The 20,190-nt window shown below is 44.9% G+C and overlaps 1 protein-coding gene and 1 long non-coding RNA gene across 7 annotated transcripts in view; one reads left to right on the top strand and one right to left on the bottom strand.

Annotated features, from left to right (window-relative positions):
• Positions 1 to 1,597: 1,597 nt before the first annotated feature.
• Positions 1,598 to 8,111, top strand: LOC308192110. The gene is made up of 2 exons (XR_013948572.1): positions 1,598 to 2,306; positions 2,387 to 8,111. It is a non-coding gene; the product is annotated as an uncharacterized lncRNA (long non-coding RNA).
• GPN1 (GPN-loop GTPase 1) overlaps positions 7,919 to 20,190 on the bottom strand; it is a gene marked incomplete at its 5' end in the record, with an annotated part of 20,247 nt that continues 7,975 nt past the window's right edge. For all 6 annotated transcript variants that reach the window (XM_080585304.1, XM_080585305.1, XM_080585307.1 and 3 more), the window contains 6 exons: positions 7,919 to 8,678; positions 9,330 to 9,440; positions 9,933 to 10,026; positions 13,314 to 13,353; positions 15,350 to 15,432; positions 17,966 to 18,112. In XM_080585304.1, the coding sequence (XP_080441430.1) occupies positions 8,572 to 8,678; positions 9,330 to 9,440; positions 9,933 to 10,026; positions 13,314 to 13,353; positions 15,350 to 15,432; positions 17,966 to 18,112 (582 nt within the window). In that variant the 3' untranslated portion in view covers positions 7,919 to 8,571. The remainder of the gene's footprint in view (positions 8,679 to 9,329; positions 9,441 to 9,932; positions 10,027 to 13,313; positions 13,354 to 15,349; positions 15,433 to 17,965; positions 18,113 to 20,190) is intronic.

Below are 20,190 nucleotides of genomic sequence, written 5' to 3'. Positions count from 1 at the left end.
GCTCCCTCCGCTCCTTGGTTCTGCTTCAACTCATTTCGGCATTTCCAGGCCCTTATCCAAGGTCAGGTTGTACCTGTTCCCTCCCAGGGTTCCCCTTCAACGATTCCTTTAAATGTTCAGTGTACTCCCTAAGTTTCCAGTGTACATAGATTAATTGATAATGTAAGTACATTTGGCAATGCTTAATTATACTGTATGTCCCATCACCTAAGAGACATTAGTAAAACATCCATTCGATTCTCCCCAACACTAACAGTAATACCTCCTCGGGAGGTTGTAATTGCTCCAAAATCTGTTCTAGAACTTGCCCAAATAAACTGGTGGCCCTGTAAACCCTGAGGTAAAACTGTCCATCTGTATTGTTGCTTCCGCCCCCATTTCAGGGTCTTTCTAGTCAGAGGTGAATAGATCTTTGCTCTCAGGGCCTGAGAGCACTCCATTAATAACACTGTTATTCCAGTCTAACAATTTGCTATTTGAATGCCCAATTTCATCAAATCCCTTCCCAACAAGTTAGTCCCTGCCTTTGGTACTTTGTAATTGCCCAGTGATCATTTTATCCCCTGCTCTCAGCCCGGTACCCCCCAAAAGTGGGGCTGTTATCCCAGCCCCTTCTACCCCCATCACTTTTAGGGTTTCATTAGTTAATTTAATCCCTGATGCTTTACAAGCCAGTAATGATCTAGCTGCCCCAGTGTATTGGGTTCACATACCAAGGTTCGGGGGGGGGGGGGGGGGAGGAGGGGGGGAGCAGGCTGCTCCCCCCCACCCCCCTCCTCCCCAATACTTGGGAAACTGACCAAACACCACAGCAAATATACCAAAACTTCTAGACTGTTATTTAGATAATGCCTTCATCCTCTTTCCCTACTCATTCAACTTCCAACAGCTCTGTCAAACACTACGTACCACACCTTTAACACCTTCAATAACCCTTTTTAACACTTCTATCTTTCTCCAGCCTGTACTTTCCCGTTTTCCTTCTCTCCTCCTTCTTCCACGCCGGATATTCCTATTTGAAGTGACCAGCCTGGCCACACTTCAAAGCCTGTCCCTGAGCTTTCCTTGCCTGCCATTCCTTCATCTCTCTTCCTCTCCTTTCCATCCTGGCCCTGACTCCCCCTGACGATTTTCTTCCTCTTTCTCCAACCCTCTGCCTCACTACCTGCTACGCTGTCAATACCATTAGTTTTGCTCTCTGCTTTTCCTTCTCATCTCCCCTCCCGATATACACCTCCAGGGCCTCCCGCAGGAGGGCCCCTCACAGTGACTGTTCACTACATCCCCCCACCTTCTGGAGCTTTTTCTGTGTATCTTGCCAGGCTTTAATCACAAAATGAACTTTCAAGAGCCCTCGGGATACCAGGTCCTTGGGATTCATCCACGAGTACTTTCTCATTCTGACCCCAAATCTCTCATATGATTTCTGTGTTGTGCATTATTATTATTCCAGCCAGGATCAGCAAGGATCCTACTAGTTGTTACCTCAAAAAGAAGGACATACCGATCTCTACTTGGAAACGCATCAGTCCGTAGACTCTGACCCACCTAAAGACCCCTGCAACTGACTGAAGGAAAAACAAAGCACTTACCCCAAAGTGCAGCCCAGGCAGAATGAGCTCTCTGATGGGATGCCTGTGACTCAATTACCATTAGGCCCTGCCTGGAACCCAAAGCCAATCACCTGGGAAAGGGGAGGGGCAAAGCACAAGAAAGTAGAAAGCAGAAAGAGAGCAGGAGGAGCAGCAGCAGTTTTTCTTTTCCTTTATTTTTTTCTAGCTTATCTGAACAGCATGCAGAGTGCAGACCGGAGAACTGGCGTCTCTCTAGAAGCAACAATACCAATGCTTTTACTTCAGCTTTGAATATTGAAATGACAATATGAGAAAGCAAGTTACTGAAGCTAACTGGAATTAGCTCAACCTTTCATCTACGCAGGAAGAAAAATCTAGCAGCATAACAGATTACACCCCAAAAACAAAATCAATGTAGTAACATCACTCACAGGAAAAAAAATGCGCATGCACGGCCCCGAGCCGCCTGCAGTACCCAATTTTCCCCAGCAGGAGGCGGAAGAGAGCGCACGCGGGCGCCACCGCGCATGGGCGGCCCCGAGGCGCATGCAGTACCCACTTTTCCCCAGCAGGTGGCGGTGGAGAGCGCCCGGGTGCTGCACCGCGCATGCGTGGCCCCGAGCCGCCTGCAGTACCCAATTTACCCCAGCAGGCGGCGGCAGAGGGCGCCCGGGGGCGCCACCGCGCATGCGCCGCCCCGCGCCGCCTGCAGTTCCATTTTTTCCCCAGCAGGTGGCGGCAGAGGGCGCCCGGGGGTGCCACGGCGTATGCGCGGACCCGAGGCGCGTGCAGTACCAAATTGTCCCCAGCAGGTGGCGGAAGAGGGCATCCAAAGGCGCCACTGCGCATGCGCGGCCCCGCGCCGCCTGCAGTACCCTCTTCTCACCGGCAGGTGGCGTTCGGAGCTCAGCAGGGACGGCTTCCCAGCCCATTTTCCCAGAGAAAGCACAAACGAAAACAGCAGAAATTTGCACCCCGCGCCGCCTCAGGGAGGAAGTATCTGCCTTCAGCAACGTGCCGCTCACGGCTGGGAAGCCGAGCGGCGGCAAGCTGAAACACTACATTTTTTATCAGGCCAAAATGGCAAGGAGATAATAACAACGAACCCAACGTGGGCAACGGGATGCTCAGAGCCCAATGACCACAACTCCCGGCTTGCTGGGGGAATGGTGCTCCTGGCGGCTTGACACTGCAGACAGCACAGAGCCAGCCCCAGGCTTCCCCACCTGCAGCCCAGCACCCGCGGACCTGTGCCTGCCACCCCGTGCCATCCCCGCCTGGGCTTTCCCTGTCCCAGCCGCCAATCCCACGGGACCCGGCCTCCACAACGCCATCCCCTGCCCTGGGGGTCCTGCCAGGAACCCCCAGCCCCCTCCCCACTTGCACCTGTGCAAGCAGCCCCCGCCACACAGGGCAGTCCCCCCAGCCCGGGGAGCAAAGACAGCAGCGAGCTGCCCTCCCCGTCCCACAATAGACAGCTGCCCCCCCACCCGGCAGGGCTGGCCCCACACTCCGATGGGTCGTCAGCATCCAGCGGCCGACAGACACGGGGCCACCCCTCCCCCGGCCCCTGCCCACTCCACACCCACCCCGCTACCGAACCTGCACCCACACACAGACAGCGACAGCCACTTCCCGGGATGGCAACCACCAAAGGGGTAATGGGCCAGAAAGCAAACTTTATTAAACTGCTGTGCAGGACTCCCGGGCGGGGGGCTGCGGTGGGGCTCCCTGCCCGGTCGTTCTCCCCTTCCCCTGGCGGGCAAGGCAAAGAGCGGCATCCATCTGTCCGTCCCTACGTGGGGAGGGGATGGTGGAAGTGGGCTTCTCACTATCGCTGCTTTGGGCAGTTGTGGAGTAATTGCCTGAAGTAACCAGGCAAATTAAACTCATATTCACCTTTTAAAGAAAGCGTACAGCATCGAAGAAGCTTTCATGGTGGAAGGCAGCTGCGCTACCTAAGCATTCCCTAGACCTCCAACTTTATATGCTATCGCACTAGGGGAACTCGGTGTGCTGACTCTAAGGAATAGGACGGAGCGTAAAGTGGAGTGGAAACACCACGGATAGACTCTGCGACCAGATGGGGACCCGATGCTCTTGTGCACACTGAGACCGATAAGCTGCACGTTTGCTACCCTGAGCCAACGACCTGTCATGTTTTTAACAAAACACTGCACTCTAGGGAACTTTTGCTCATTCTAGTATCATCATAATACCAAAACACACCTCCATCCCAAAAGCTCCGTGCCTCCAAGGTGCGACCACCCCTCACTGAGGGCGTGCTCTGAGTTTCTCAGACCCGTGTACCATTAAACGAAAGCAAGAAAACTTTTCACCAATCATAACCAAGGTATGCCTGACTAGTCACTCAAGCCCCACCTAAAGGAGAGAAAATAAATGTAAACTGTCTTAAGTGAAAGGGGATGTTAGGGAAGATACCATCACGAAGGATACCTTTCTGACTTCCAGGATCAGTCGATGAGCTGAGCCTCTCTTCCCCCCGCACTGGGACGCCGTGGGGTAATATTTGAACGCTTGGTTGTACCAGGTGTCTCCTTGGAAACATACAAATCTCTAGAGCCTTTGTGCCTTTTATTGCGTTAACAGCCAGGACGAGTACCTGTGTATTTCATGCGTGCTCGCTTGCTTTCGCGGACAGTGAATTTATCACCGGCGATCCAAAGAACCTGTGTCCTTGTTGCTGTAATAAACTGCTGTTCATTGCATTGTTCCCAGCCCTGACAGTTCTCATTGAACGCGACTAGAGCGAGGGTGTGCTACGTTATTTAGGTGAATCCGTGACCGTGATAGTTCAGTACCCTGAATCTGACCAGAACCGTAACAGTTAGTCAGCTATGCCCCTTAACGCGACAGTATTTCATAGGGAAAAACATTAAGCCTAAGATTTCCCATGCCTAAGGCCCTGGGGGGCAGGCAGAGAAGGAACCCGAGACTCTTAGCCATGCGACTCCTGAGAATCGCAGCTTACAGTTAGTCACTCACCGTCTTCTGGTCTCACAGGATGAGACAGAGGTATAATTCCTTCCTTCTCCATCTCTCTGGAAAGAGCTTTTCTCCTATCCGTGACAAAGGGAAAAAAAAAGTTGTGATCATGGGAGTCATTACACAAAGCCACACTGTGAATTCACTACTACAGTTAAGATCATTTTTAGTCAAAAACATCTTGGCAGCAATGTTACCACTATAAACATAGCGCTGCAAAAAAAAATCAACTCCAGATAGTAAAGGGCAAGCTAAAAGGACAAATAACATGACCGAAGGCGTCTGCAACAACCAGCTGGCAGATGGTTGTCCACAGCCCTTAGATTTCACGGTCGTCTTTCCTGACAAATGAATCCTGGAAGAACAGAAAAGATACACATCGTGCCCACAAAAGCCTTTGGGGAGACTACTGAAAAGAAAACCAAACCGAAAAACTAGAAACAGCAAGCGGCGCGTACATCGGTTTTGTTAACAGAGTAACACTAACTAGAAATTTTCACGTTCTTTGCCCTCTACCTTGAAGAAGTCACCCAATTCTGTTGGTGTTCACCATCAGTTTTTGTTTTTGTGTTTTTTTATTTTATATTTTCTCATGGACATCCGAGGAAAACATTTCGAGTCCCTGTCATCAAGGGAGGAGAGAAAAAAAAAAAAGAAAAAAAGAGAGGGATGAGGGGGGAAGAAGCGCAGCCATTCCTTGCCTCGGTAACGCGAGCAAAAAGCTCAGGCGCTCGGCAACAATGTGCTTTGAAAGACAAAACACAGAAGAAACTGCACGTTATTTAATCTCAGCTATACAGTCACATGTATTTGCACCTGCTCATTTATTCATCTGCCAGTTTATTTTGCTACAGACGCTACAGAACATAGAAACTGCAAGGTTACTACTACCTTTTGTAACCGATGGTATCTTTGGTAGGAATAGCTATCTAAAACAGCCAACAAAATCTCCTTCGTTGACAGCCGTCTGAACTTTTATTGTCTAAAAACAGTCCTACAAACATCCCCCAGGATGCTCAACTTCAGAAACTTTCCGTTCAACTTGAGGCAGAACAAGCCCTTACCCTGGACACCTTAATCTGGCTCTCCACTGTTAGCAGAGTAGCACTCTGATACTGTCCAGTACACGCTGCAGCCTACTCGCTTACGTGTATTTACTGCAGCCTGGTTCGATACACTCACAGAGAGACCCATGAAAAATCCACCCTTTCTTTCAGAAAAAAAATAAATAAAATAAATATGACACAGTAAGGAAGAAAAGCTGAACATATGGGATGCGGTCCTTTACCGAGGGGCATATCCAACATAGGCACACGGAGTTTTTGGGCACGTGAGTGATCATCTACAACAGCTATCGGGACAAGCCAAACGCATGCACACGAGCCTCAATTTAAAAAACACGTTAAGTTCCTTTATAGCTTATGGAAACAACAAATCTACAGCTTAGATGCATTTAGATTGCATCTGATTAGAGATTGCCTCCTTCAAAATGCACAGGGAGGTGCGGAAACCAGCCTTTCAAACCTATTGCCTAACAAGAGACGGCCTTTCTCCTCCATAGGTTAAGTTCTTCCAAGCATCGTCCTGTTTCTGGATTTTCAGAATCACAGAATCATCTAGGTTGGAAGAGACCTCCAAGGTCACCTAGTCCAACCTCTGACCTAACACTAACAAGTCCTCCACTAAACCATATCACTAAGCTCTACATCTAAATGTCCTTTAAAGACCTACAGGGATGGTGACTCAAACACTTCCCTGGACAGCCTATTCCAATGCCTAACAACCCATTCGGTAAAGAAGTTTTTTCTAATATCTATCCTAAACCTCCCCTGGCGCAACTTTAGCCCATTCCTCCTCATCCTATCTCCGGGCATGTGGGAGAATAGACCAACCCCCACCTCGCTACAGCCTCCTTTAAGGTACCTGTAGAGTGCGATAAGGTCGCCCCTGAGCCTCCTCTTTTCCAGACTGAACAATCCCAGCTCCTTCAGCCGCTCCTCGTAAGACTTGTTCTCCAGACCCATTCACCAACTTCATTGTCCTTCTCTGGACACGCTCGAGCACCTCGATGTCCTTCTTGTTGTGAGGGGTCCAAAACTGAACACAGTACCCGAGGTGTGGCCTCACCAGAGCCGAGTACAGCGACAGCCACAACGGGATAGTCCTACCAGCATGAGTCGGGGATGCTTCCCTGGGGGTTTATTTGATGCTGAAGTAGGTTTCCTGCGGGTACAAGTAACATAGCACAAGATGGAAAGTAAGCTAAGGTACTTTCTGCAGCACAACACTTGTGCGATATTGGACCTGAGGGGACCACTCAAAGCCTGCAATCACTGAACGAGTATGTAGGGAGCCCTACAGGAAACAGAGCTTATGTTCTGTGAAGCTCTTTTCCTGTTGAGAAGAGGACCTTGTATTCAGCGTCTTTACTGAAATTTAGGCTACTTCCTAGTCGTTTTGGCATGTTAGCCTTTGTAGAAGCCAAGAGATTTTAAACTGCCAAGCACCATTTATAATTCTTGTTTTCCGACTACAGGAAGTTTCAATAGGGACGCTAGTTAATAGAAAAGTCTGTCTGTTTCATGCAAATCAAGTAGCTAAACCACGGACAGGAGTCTGTAGAAAGAATACTTTAAAAGGTGAATTTAAAGAGAAGGATAATACTTTGTTTTAGCTTTGCTTCTGATAAACTAGACTGAACCTAGTAAGAAGTGTTATCTAAATTTGAAATTGTGATGCTCTTGGAAAGCTCTGCTTTAGTAGAAGCAGTAACCATATCATAGGTGGCACTTAACAGCTGGTTGTCCGTGTCCTCCTGCCCCATCTATGCTTGTAAAATTCACAGAAATTCTTTTTCCACAAACCCGTACAGCTTGTACTAGCAGATCCAGCTGCCAGAGCCTCACTGAGAAATCTCTCTAGCAAGGTCACAGTAGAAAGAAAAATATTCCAGAGGTGAGAATGGTAAACAGCAAGAGAACATGCGTGCCCCACTGGTATCTATCAAGAAAACAAGTATTAGCCCATGTCCAAGTATTCCTCTAAATGTCATGCAAACACTCATCTATAGAAACTCCTTGGTTTTAAGTTACATACAGATATGTATAGCCATTACACAGCCATGCATGCTTCAGTTCTTAGTCTACTGAGAATCAAGCCAATTCTCATGGGAATTTTATTTACTCAGTATTTTCTTAAGTCATCTGCATTGTGTCTATGTAACGCAAGTAAGATGCATTTGCTGTGCATCCAGATGGGTGGGCTCTAAGTGCTGTAAGGACAGAAAAAAATTCTCACATTAGAAAGGTGAAATGAAAACTGCTATTAACCATCACACATTTGTTACTTCATAAAATATATTTAATTAAAAATAAAGTATCAAACACTAGGTTGATGGAATATTGTTAAACTACTTTGCTTTCAATTATTTATAGACTAAATTAAGCTTGTCTACTTCTCTAAAAGACCTTACATTTTTATCTCCAAAACCATAATACTTGGGGGGGGGGGGGGGGGGGGCAGGGAACAAAACACGACAGATGCTGTTTAGATCACTATCTCAGAAAAAAAGAACACATACATATCAGGCGTTTCATGCCGTGGAGGTTTCACTTCTGTCCTGGATGTATCACACACCTGTCTGCATGAGGTGAACAGACTGCACTTCTGGAAACCAGTAAGATTATAATGCTCTCAAAACTCAAAATCTAAGCTCTCAACAGACATATCTAAACAATTTGAAACAAAAGAAAGTGCAATCTGTTTCCTTCAGCTTTAGGAAGTCACAGTGGCAGATGACCAAATGTACAGTCAGTTGGATATAAAACCTTCTACTCATATGACCAACAGTTACTGCAGGAAGAAAGACAGATACAGTATCAGTGTATCATAGGAAGCTGTTCATAGACATAAGACTTCATGCATGGTTCCATGCAAGTTTCTTTATGCTGTTTCTTTACTGTTAATTCCATTTTAATGGATTCCAAACCCTTTATTTCTGAGGGTCTGATTCATTCTGATTGCTTCTTCTCTGGTATTTCATCCGTGTCTCTTGCATAAAATTTCTGAAGGCTGGTTCTTCATGACTCTCCTCAGTAACTGGGAGAAAACAAACAAACAAACAAACACAGTTCACTATTTCAGCATTCATTCTACTTGTGTTCCTAAAGAAAGCTAGAGTCAGGCTAGTCAGAGTGACACTGAAAGTCTACTTGGTCTTCAATTTCATTACAAGAGAAAAGAAAGAAGGGATCTTAAATATGAATGGAACAGGGAAAGTATGAAGATAGTCTGTGAGCTATATAACACAATATCACACACTGTTAAGAACTTAAAAGATTATTTTAAGACCAAGAGTGACAAGAAAAGGGAAGAAAGACAGGGATGGGAACTGTAAGACCATAAAGAAGATGAAACATGCATTAAACAGGTTCGGGGTCACTGCATGCATGGCCCAAACGTAACAAGTTCTCTGGTGAACACATATTGTTTTACGCATTGTTGTATTAAAAATAATTACTTGAATACACAATTTACAATTGAACTTTCACAAAGATTACAGTGTGGAATCACTGGATTGAGCAGTGTGGCTGGGCTACTGCTATAAATTCATATACTTATATTTAGGTGACCAAACGTTTGCTTGTCTCCTAGGCTCTTGTTACAGCTAATACAGCTAATGAAATACAGATAATATTTCATGCCTAGACAAGCAGCTTTTAGATCAGAACAGATCTCTCCTTCCCTTACCTTCATGGTCAATGTCATCAGTATCACTCTCCCTCTCTTCTTCTTCCTCATCAAGAGTTCCTCGTGTTAGGATCAGCTCAGAGGGACCCATTGCAGAAGCATCATCAGACCCTTGGAAGGAACAGAAATGGCTATACACAAAACAGCATGCTAACAATAAGTTAGCTCACTCCCTGACAACTTCTATTTACATACAACAAAAACAAGTACCTACTCTAAAGGAACAGAAAGCTACTTACAGGTTCCAAAGATACAGGACAGGCTGTAACAACATCATACTGAACTCCTCATATAAGGTAACAGCTGAACCAAGAGCAGAGCTTTCTCATTGTCTATTTTGACTATTTCACCTTTTCTAAAATACTTGATTATTCACACTATGCCCATTGCTTTACCCACACACTAGGGTTTCCTCTTCTCATGTCTGCGACTAACACATGGGAGAGATAAGTCTGACCCATCCCACAGGAAGAGACATCCCACTCCACTAAGATGAAGCTGCTTTCATGCTTTTACAGTGAAGACAGAAAAGCACCATGCTACTTTTCAAGGCAGGCTCTTCAGAGAACTTCTGCAGTAAATGTAATATTGCTAGTAAGATACCTGCAAGTGGGTTGTTGCCCTGCATACACACAGTGCCCATGTCCTTCCACAAGTGTTCCAGCTGATCTCTCTTTTGTTTATTTTGAGCTTTCTCCTGTGGGTACAAAGTTACATTTGGCTTATGAACACTTTTAAAACATATCTCACTCAATACTTGCAGTCTGTCCTCTGGGGTGGGGTGGGGAAGTCAACAAGCATGTCTTACATTACAACTAAATCATAGAATCATAAAGGTTGGAAAAGACCTCCAAGATCATCTGGTCCAACCATCACCCTACTACTAATGTCACCCACTAAACCATGTCCCTAAGCACCATGTCCAACCTTTCCTTAAACACCCCCAGGGACGGTGATGCCACCACCTCCCTGGGCAACCTGTTCCAATGCCTGACTGCTCTTTCTGAGAATAAATTTCTCCTAATTTCCAACCTAAGCCTTCCCTGGCGCAGCTGGAGGCCACTCCTTCTTGTCCTATCACTGGTTATCTGTGAGAAGAGGCTGACCCCCAGCTCCCCACAACTTCCTTTCAGGCAGTTGGAGAGAGCAATAAGGTCTCCCCTGAGCCTCCTCTTCTCCAGACTAAACAACCCCAGTTCCCTCAGCCGCTCCTCACAGGACTTGGATTCCAGGCCCTTCACCAGCTTCGTAGCCCTTCTCTGGACACGCTCCAGGGCCTCGATGTCCTTCTTGTAATGAGAGGCCCAAAACAGAACACAGTATTGGAGATGTGACCTCCCCAGAGCAGAGTATAGGGGGATGATCACCTCATTTGTCCTGCTGGCTACAGTATTCCTCATACAAGCCATCCTGTTACATAGAATGCTATTGGCCTTCTTGGTCACCTGGGCACACTGCGGGCTCATGCTCAGGCGAGCATTGACCAACAACCCCAGATCCTTTTCCTCTTCACAGCTTTCCAGCCACTCTGCCCCAAGCCTGTAGCGCTGCGTGGGGTTGTTGTGGCCAAAGTGCAGGACCCAGCACTTTGACATGTTGAACCTCATCCCATCGGCCCCTGCCCATCGACCCATCCTGTCCAGGTCCCTCCGCAGGGCCTTCTTACCCTCCAGCAGCTTGACACTTCCCCCCAGCGTGGTGTCATCTGCAAACGTACTGAGGGTGCTCGCAATTCCCTCATCCAAGTCATCAATAAAGATATAAAAGAAGATGGGCCCCAACACCGACCCCCGGGGAACACCAATGGTGACTGGTCACCAGCTGGATTTCGCTCCGTTCACCACTACTCTGTGGGCCCGGCCACCCAGCCAGTTTTTAACCTAGCAAAGAGTATACCTGTCCAAGCCATGGACTTCCAGCTTCTCCAGGAGAATACTGTGGAAGAATGTGTCAAAAGCTTTGCTGAAATCTAGGCAGACTATGTCAACAGCCTTTCTGCCATCCACCAGGTGGGTCATCCAGTCACAGAAGGAGATGAGGATGGTCAGGCAGCACTTGCCTTTCATGAACCCATGCTGACCGGGCTTGATCCCCTAGTTGTCCCACATATGCTGTATGATTGCATTCAAGATGACCTGTTCTGTCACCTTTCCTGGCACTGTGGTCAGGCTGACAGGCCTGTAGTTCCCCGGGTCCTCCTTACGACCCTTCTTAAAGATGGGCGTCACATTGGCAAGTCTCCAGTCATCCGGGACCTCTCCAGATGACCAGGACCGCTAATAGATGAAGAAAAGCAGCCCAGCAATCACATCCGCCAACTCCCTCAGCACCCTCGGGTGGATCCCATCTGGCCCCATGGACTTGTGACAGTCCAGGTGGAGCAGCAGGTCTCTAACTGTTTCCACCTGAACTGTGGGTGGTTTCTTCTTCTCCCCGTCCCAGACTTCCAGCTCGGGAGGCTGAGTACCCTGAGGGTAAGTGGTCTGACTAGTAAAGACAGATGTAAAGAAGGCATTAAGAACCTTAGCCTTCTCCTTATCCTCAGTAGTCACATTCCCCCGTGTCCAGTAAAGGATGGAGATTCTCCTTGGCCCTCTTTTTACCACCAATATATTTGTAAAAACATTTTTTTGTTATCCTTAACCATAGTGACCAGATTGAGCTTGCGTTGGGCTTTAGACTTCCTTATTTTTTCTCTGCATAAACTCGCAACTTCCTTTTACTCTCCCCGAGTTGCCCGTCCCTTCTTCCACTGGACATAAACTCTCTTTTTCTCCCAGACACTCAGCAAAAGTTCCCTGTTCGGCCATGCTGCTCTTCTTCCCCACCAGCTCATCTTATGGCACATGGGGACTGCCCGCTCCTGCGCCTTTGAGATTTCCTTCTTGAGGAGCATCGAGCCTTCCTGAACCTTAAGGACTGACTCCCAAGGGACCTTCCCTACCAGTTTCCTGAACAATTCAAAGTCTGCCCTCCGCAAGTCCAAGGTAGCAGCTCTACTGGCCCCCCCTCCCCCGCTGACTTCACCAAGAATTGACCACAAAATGGTAGAGTTCTCTGTCCAAGACAGCTCCCAACCACCACATCTCCCACCGGTCCTTTTCTGTTTGTGAACAGTAGGTCTAGTGGTGCACCCCCCCGCTAGACTCACTGACCAGCTGAGTCAGGAAGCTATCTTCCACACACTCCAGGAACCTCCTAGACTGCCTCCTAAGGGCTGTATTGTCTTTCCAGCATGTGTCCAGGAAGTCCTCCATGAGAACAAACACTGGCGATTGCACGACTTCCACCAGCTGCTTGTAAAACACCTCATCTGTATCTTCATCCTGGTTTGGCAGTCTATAAAAGACCCCCACCAGGATGTCCGCCTTGCCTTGTTGGTCATTCCCCTGATCCTTAAAGTTACACGGAACTTTTGTTTAAGCATGGAAAGCAACCTCCAGCATGAACTTAATGAAAATTTTCAGCAGCATCTGGAAAACAAACTTGGTGAATTTGTGCCCGCAGAGAACTACCCTTGCACAGTCAGAACTCAAGACAAGCAAAGCTACTCATTTTGGTACTCCAGTCTTCATTATTAATTGTCTCAGTTAAAACAGTAAACTTGACCGGTGCAGAAAGATGCAGTGATATTCTCAACAAACCACCTTGGAAAGTTTTTTTTTAAAAAAAAAAACAAAAGTATCCTTCTGAACAGAAAATACCTCAATCATTTTCTCACAATCTGCCCTAATAAACTTGAATTATTTAGCACTAGAACATTGATCAACATCTATTTTACAAAACATCTGCGGTTTTGTAAAGATATGCTCCACCAAGCCTGGGGAAAAAAAGACAGATTGCGAGCTTCAGGGCAACACTTTTTCCACACCATGTATGAATAGTAAATGAAATGTTAGATCCTCCCAATGCAGAGGCAACTGTACGTATAAAATTGACCCCCAAGATACACTGCCTCAGTATACAATAGTTAAAAATACTTACCAATGTTTTCCTCAGACGCTCATATTCTGGACGATATTCCCTGCAAATATAAATACATGGAGTGCATTCACTCTCAATTAATACATCATTCATATTAAGTACGGATCATTTTGGAGGTTTGTTTGTATCCCAAACAAGTTTTTTTAGGCTTTCATGCTTGAGAGAGGTTTCAAAAAGACAAATGGTACTTTTACCTGCATTTGGATTCTGAAACTAGAGGATGAAAATAAGTAAAAACAAACAAACATAATTCATTAAAATGCCAAACCTTTCTCACACATTTTTGTTGGACAAAATAATAAAAAAAACCTGCCCAATAGAGGTAGCTGTTTCACTACCATACCTAAACAGCAGATCACTTACTCTCCTCTAACTACAGACATAGCTTTCTTTGCCAGCACCTGTGCATCCTGAGACAGTTCAGTGGGAACTCATACAGGAAGACAACACATTATCCTGCTCAGCTACTCCCGAGCACATCACAGGAGGGCCATCACCCCCATGGTCCAGGCATGAAATCCATCATCATGAGTCATAAGGAATAGCTATCTGGATCACCTTATGAGGATGGGGGTGGCTGCCTAGGTGTGTGGGACACATTATGGGGTTCAGGGAAAGAGCATCTGGCGATTGCATGGGATTTATTATGCAACGTTTAGAGAAGGAACCAAAGGCAGGAAAAGGGAGGGATTGAGACTGGGGGAGAAACAAGCATGAGATATAGAGGGATAAGGAAACAAAAGGCTCTGTTCATAGGTAAGCAGTAACTAATCAGCATGCTTGTTTGGTCATGCCCTGCACCTGATAAAAACAGTCTGTCTTGTCACCTTATTAAACTCCACCTTCAAATACTTTCTAGTAAGAGAAGACTCTTGCTCTGTGTACATGTGTGCATAGGGGTCTGTGGTATCAGTGACTAAGCAAGTGCAGATTCATCAGTGAGTGTGTGATTGTTAGTGAAGATCACGCTTAACTAGCTGAAGAGCAAGTGAAGATCAAGCCAGAGTAGCTGGAGGGTAGGTAAAGTGGTCTGGGAGTCAGTGCAACAGGAAGGTGGACACCTATGGGTGTTAGAGTGCCTGTGTATCTCTAGGGGCAAGAGCACATGGGAGTCAGCTACTGGGACCAGGCAATCCCAGCGAGTGCATGGGAGATAGTCTGTATCATCAACCGGAGCAGGGCTAGAGTCTCAAAGGCTCATATATCCAGGTGGCAGCTACTGCGAGAAAGGGATCCAGAGGTAACTATTGAGCAGACTGAGCCTCTGAGCCCAGCTGCTGGAGGGATCCACGTTGTACATATGTATATAAATTCCCACTAACAGACCTTCATCCTGCTCAGACAGAAATGGGGACAGAATAAAGCCATTGAAGCTACGTTCATGTGAGTGCTCTTTGTATCCGTCCGATCTGCATGGCTTGATGTATACATTTCTGTGGTGTATACATATGCCTTATGTGCATGTACCTACTGGGAGTACACCTCCAGCTTCACTACTGGTTGGACCTGGGGACATGAAGTTGTAGCAGCCTTTCTCAGGCTGTCTGATCCAGCATGACATATTTTCCTCTAACAGTAGTCTATGGTCTGTCTTAGCTATTTCCATGTAACCCAAGTTAGTGGATTTCCTTTCTAATTTTATAGAGCAGTCTGGCAGTATTTCGTGAGGAGGAATCCACTAACAGCACATTCTCAAAGAATTCTTGAATTTCAGCTAGCTCGCCTTCTCTGTCTACTTCTTTCTGAGGGCAACTCAAAGCTTGATCATAATACAGAACCAGATCAAAAACCTTAACTTCACAAGTTTGCTGGCATAGCTGGCTTTTACTTTTTATCACTGAATAGCACAAAAATTCACCACTGCATAGGTTATTTTAATTGCTTCATTTTATGCTGACTCTTAGATTTAAGAGTATTATAAACCTTATGTTACCTTGGCTTGAAAAGTGAACACTCCTTCAAATCAAGGGAGTGTGTTCATGAATCAGTAAGTTCAGCAAGTATTTAGAGGGTCAGGAACCAAAGTATCACCTTACCTCTCATATTCATCTACAGCTTTAGAAAGCTGAACAAAAAAATCATCCAGTCCTGTGCCTAGCACAGCAGAAACACCAACCACCTGTAAAAGAAAGCCATATACCAGAACTGAACAGTAACTGAACCAAGTTTTTAGGTAACTGATGGATGATGAGAGCTGGGAAGACTAAACAGTGCCTTGGAAAAAATACCTAAGGGAATCTAGTGATAACCATTTAATCAGCAGCATGAGAGTAAGCAGTAATACTGTACTTCTGTCACTCCTACTTTCAACCTCGTTCTCCACCTAGTTGTTAATGTTTGGTACCCTCTGCTCCCCGCCCCCCTTTACCTAAGCTCTTATTTAACCCAGGAAGCTGGGCTTTATTGTTTCTTATAAAGTTTATTGCAGGAAAAGGGAAAACAAACAAACACAACAACGCCACAGTTAAGAAAAGAAAGCCTGGTTTTACAGACCACTCTTGTGCCTCCAGTCTCAATACCCCCACAAACAGAGTTAAGATAATACAGCACCTAAACGTAATGAACAAGATGGGGAAATTGTGGTGGTTTCACACTGATGGGCAGCTAAGCTTCACCAGTCTCTCAAAGCCCCCCCCTCTTCAAGGGAACTGAGGGAGAAAATATGATAAAAAAAGGGCTCAGGTGATAAGGATAGGGAGATTGCTCACCAGTTACCATCACAGGCAAAACAGTCTCAGCATACGGAGATTAATGTAATTTATTGCTAACTACTAACAGAGTAGAATAGTGAGACACTAAAAACACCTTTCCCCTAATCAACCCTCTTCTACCTCCACACACACACACACACACACTCCACCAAGCAGCAGAGGGAAACAGGGGTTGTGGCCAGTCCATAATGGCTTCATTATCTACTGCTCCTTCATCTTCACTCTCTTCCCCTGCTCCAGCATGGGCTCTCCAGGGGCTTGCAGCATGGTTATCTGCTCTGCCATGGTACACCACAAGCTGCATGGGACAGCCTGCTCCACCATGGTTCTCTCCACAGGCTGCCGGGAAACTTCTGTTCTGGCACCTGAAGCTCCTTCTTCACTGATCTTGGTGTCTGCAGGGTTTTTTCTACATTTTCTCACTTCTCTCTCTCAACTGCTGTTGTGCAGTATTTTTTTTGTTTTGTAAATATATACTCTCAAAAGAGGTGCAACCAGTGTTGCTCATTGGCTCAGCTTTGGCCAGCAGTGGGTCCCTTTTGCAGCCAGCTGGAACTGATTCTTACCTAACATGTGGCAGCTTCTAGACTCTTCTCATAGCAGCCAATCCTGCAGTCCCCCCACCCCACAAACAAAATCTTGCCACATAAGCCCAATACAGACAATAAACAATAATAATAATAATAATAATAATAATCAAGCCTGTCTTCTATTGGTTACTGTTAGCAGCCCAAGTTGTCATTCAGAACATAATATTTTAAGTTGTTAGTATAACTGCTGCAGTATCAGCGTACTAAAAATAAGCAGCAAAACAGACCACAAGAACTGACCTTTTGTCTCTGAAATTCTGTCTCTGTATTTAGCTGAAGCACATTTAAAAAATGCATGCAGTCTACCTGCAAATAAGGACTGGGAAGTACTTTAGTCATGCATATGGCACCATTCCAGTCATTTTTGAAATATTGGATGTTGTTCTCCATAGACATTTAAAATATTCTTGTTTTAGCTCTATTCTATCTACATAAATGGAATCATTTATTTTGTCTTTCTTGTAATATCCATAAAAAATACAATTGTTTGCTCTTTCTTAAGTAAAAGCTAATGCAAAGCACAACTGTCTGAACCCACTTGGCACAGGCTATGGAATCATTATCATATTCCAACATACGGTGTTTTCAGAGAAACTTAATGGATTTGTCCTCTCAACACCTGATAAATGTAAAAAACTTTCACTTGTCTCAGCAAATATACAGTTTTTTGCCTTGCTTTTGAGATTATTTCCCTTCTTTCTACATAGAAAATTGCCTAGCTGTACTTGACACTTCCAGAAAAAGGAACATTATCTCATATGGGAGACTTTACAACACAGAATATTACCTTTTAGCAGCCTATCTTACCTTTTTTCCAATGATTAATCGCAATTTAAATGCCACTCAGCGTGACAAGGAACTGCAGTTACTTTATGTTCAAACCAGCAAATCATCTCCCCTAAAGAAAGGTTCGGGAACAGATTCCAATTCAAAAGGGTGGTACAAAGCTCTTTTACAGGATAGAATGGTTGAGGCTGGAATATACCTCTGGAGATCACCTAGCCCACCATCTTCTGCTCAAAAAGCAGGATTAATTAGAACAGGCTGCTTAAGATCTTGTCCAAACAAGCTTTGAGTATCTCCAAAGGCAGAGATTCCACAACCTCTCTGGACAACCTTTTTCCAGGGCTCAGTCACCCTACAGAAAAACTCCCCCCCACACTTCTGTTTAAACAACTTCCTGAATTTCACTTCATGTCTGTTGCTTCTTGTTCTTCACCACTGAAAAGAGTCTGCCTCTGTTATCTTTACTTCTTTCCATCAGGTATTTATATACATAGGTAATGTCCTCCTTGAGCTCCTTCTCTTCTCCAGGCTTTTGTGAAAGTTAGTCAAAAAAAAGGAGTCTTACCTTCAATGAACTGTAAAATTCATCCAACACTAAACTCATAGAACGAGTCAGGTTACTGACATAGGATGTCTCTTGATTCAGGGCATCTTGAAAAGTCTCAAAGTCCTGCATCCATTCTACCGCAAAACTGTGGTCAATAATGTCAGTCTGGAAGGAGAAGACAGCACTTTCAGAAGTAATAATGATTCATTCTTTGTTCACAGCCTAAGGGTAATTAAAAAATAATAACCTGTTTTAAACTTACTCTCATAATGCTGACCTTTTCAAAATATTCAGCCCTGGTCTGAAGTTTTCCAAGGTCTGTTTTTAGTCAAACCAACTACTTCAATACAGGAAGTGGGGAAAAAAAGAAAAAAACAGCACTATCTCAGTATGAAGGAGTGTTTAAGGAAACTACTGGAAGTCTGGTTATAAAAGTTTCTACGGTTTACTGGAAAGGGGCATCCAAAAATTGCTGTATAAAACAGCTTAATTTGTAAATACTACATTGTATAATTAAGGCCAGACAAGAACAGTCTTCGCTGAAGATGCCATCCTTTCTTGATTGGCTTGGGGGCTGTGGGGCATTTCCTTGCTGGGTAACAGACTACAGGACCTTTATAAATGGAACTGTGCTCTGACCTCAAGAAGCTATAATCTAAACTCAGAGCAAGACCATGGTCACAAAACAGGAGAGATGGTTCCATAATTTTACATGGATTAGTAAGTGAACAGTCTATTAAAGAATTTTATAAACAAATCACAGTTCATGCAAATCCTCAGTTATTACAATATAAACATCTAAAACAGATAGATATATTTAATTTCTCAGCATCAGTAGGAAGGAGTATTTCCTACTATTATTTAAAAGATTTGTGATGGAACTGAATCCATCAAGGGTCCAAAGCCTATTTAGAGACAACTTGATTAAATTCTATAAAGAAAATTGAATCAATTCTATAATTTAGTGGCTTTTTTATTTTCATCTACAAATCTAACATCCTGTAAATCTATGTCATAGAATCATAGAATGGCTTGGGTTGGAAGGGACCTTAAAGATCACCACGTTCCAACCCCCCTGCCACAGGCAGGGACACCTTCTACTAGACCAGGTTGCCCAAAGCCCCATCCACGTCGGCCTTGAACACTTCAGGGGATGGGGCATCAACAGCTTCTCTGGGCAACCTGTTCCAGTGCCTCACCACCCTCACAGTGAAGAATTTCTTCCTAATATCTAATTTAAATCTACCCTCTTTTACTTTAAAAGCATTACCCCTTGTTTTATCCCAGATAAAGTCTCTCCCCATCTTTCCTGTAGGCCCTTAAAATACTGGAAGGCCACTATAAGGTCTACCCACAATCTTCTCTTTTTTAGGCTAAATAACCCAAGCTTTCTCAGCCTTTCTTCATAGGAGGCGCACCATGAAGTTATGAATCCTAAACCTTGGGCCTACCTTTCTTTACACATACTAACGAAGTCACATTTTTTTTAGTCTTTCCAGAAATCCGTTTTGTTAAGATTGATTTTTCTAACCTCATGCCTTTTTCTATAAAAAATGCTTAACAGCTTATTCTACAATTACTGTCTAGAGTTAGAAAGAAAACAGCGCACAAAAACTTGCTAAGTAAGCACACAGGTATTAAAGACAAGCATGGTAGGGATCACTGGGAACATGAGTGTAGTTAGAGCACATCAGACACTAATCACTGAGTAAGAAGGGGTGAAGTAAAATTTCGCATTCAAAGCATTGGCCTTCTAAAGGAAGCATGCAAGATACACAAGCGCACACAAAAACTGCTATGTTGGGGAACATCTAATTGAATATGAAGGCTGGAAGGATGCCTGTGGGGAGAAGAAAGAACACTCACAACAGAAATCTAATGAGAGTCTTCTAACTTCTTGAAATTATGTTAAAGGAGCTGGCTAGATGTCAAGTTTAAAAGCATTCCTTTTAGGCTCCAGAACAGTACTTTACACAGCAATGCAGGCATAGCCTCAGCCTAGTAAATACCTGCTTTCTAGCAGATACTAGTACATTTTAAGTGTAAGCAATTAGAACCAGACATGTTCTGTTAAGTTCTGCCTGCTAAAAAACATGGGACTCCTTCCTGAAAACAGGCAGGTGTTACACAATTTCTGCTGTAAGTCATCAGCTTAGTTCTGAGAACCCAGGATTAAGGAAATTGTTTTGACAAAGCAGTGGAAAGTAAGGGCAGATTCAGTAATGAACTTACATTACAAAATT

Source organism: Anser brachyrhynchus, assembly GCF_964034855.1.
Source record: "Anser brachyrhynchus genome assembly, chromosome: 3".
Classification (NCBI taxonomy): domain Eukaryota; kingdom Metazoa; phylum Chordata; class Aves; order Anseriformes; family Anatidae; genus Anser; species Anser brachyrhynchus.
This window is presented reverse-complemented; position numbering and strand designations above follow the sequence as displayed.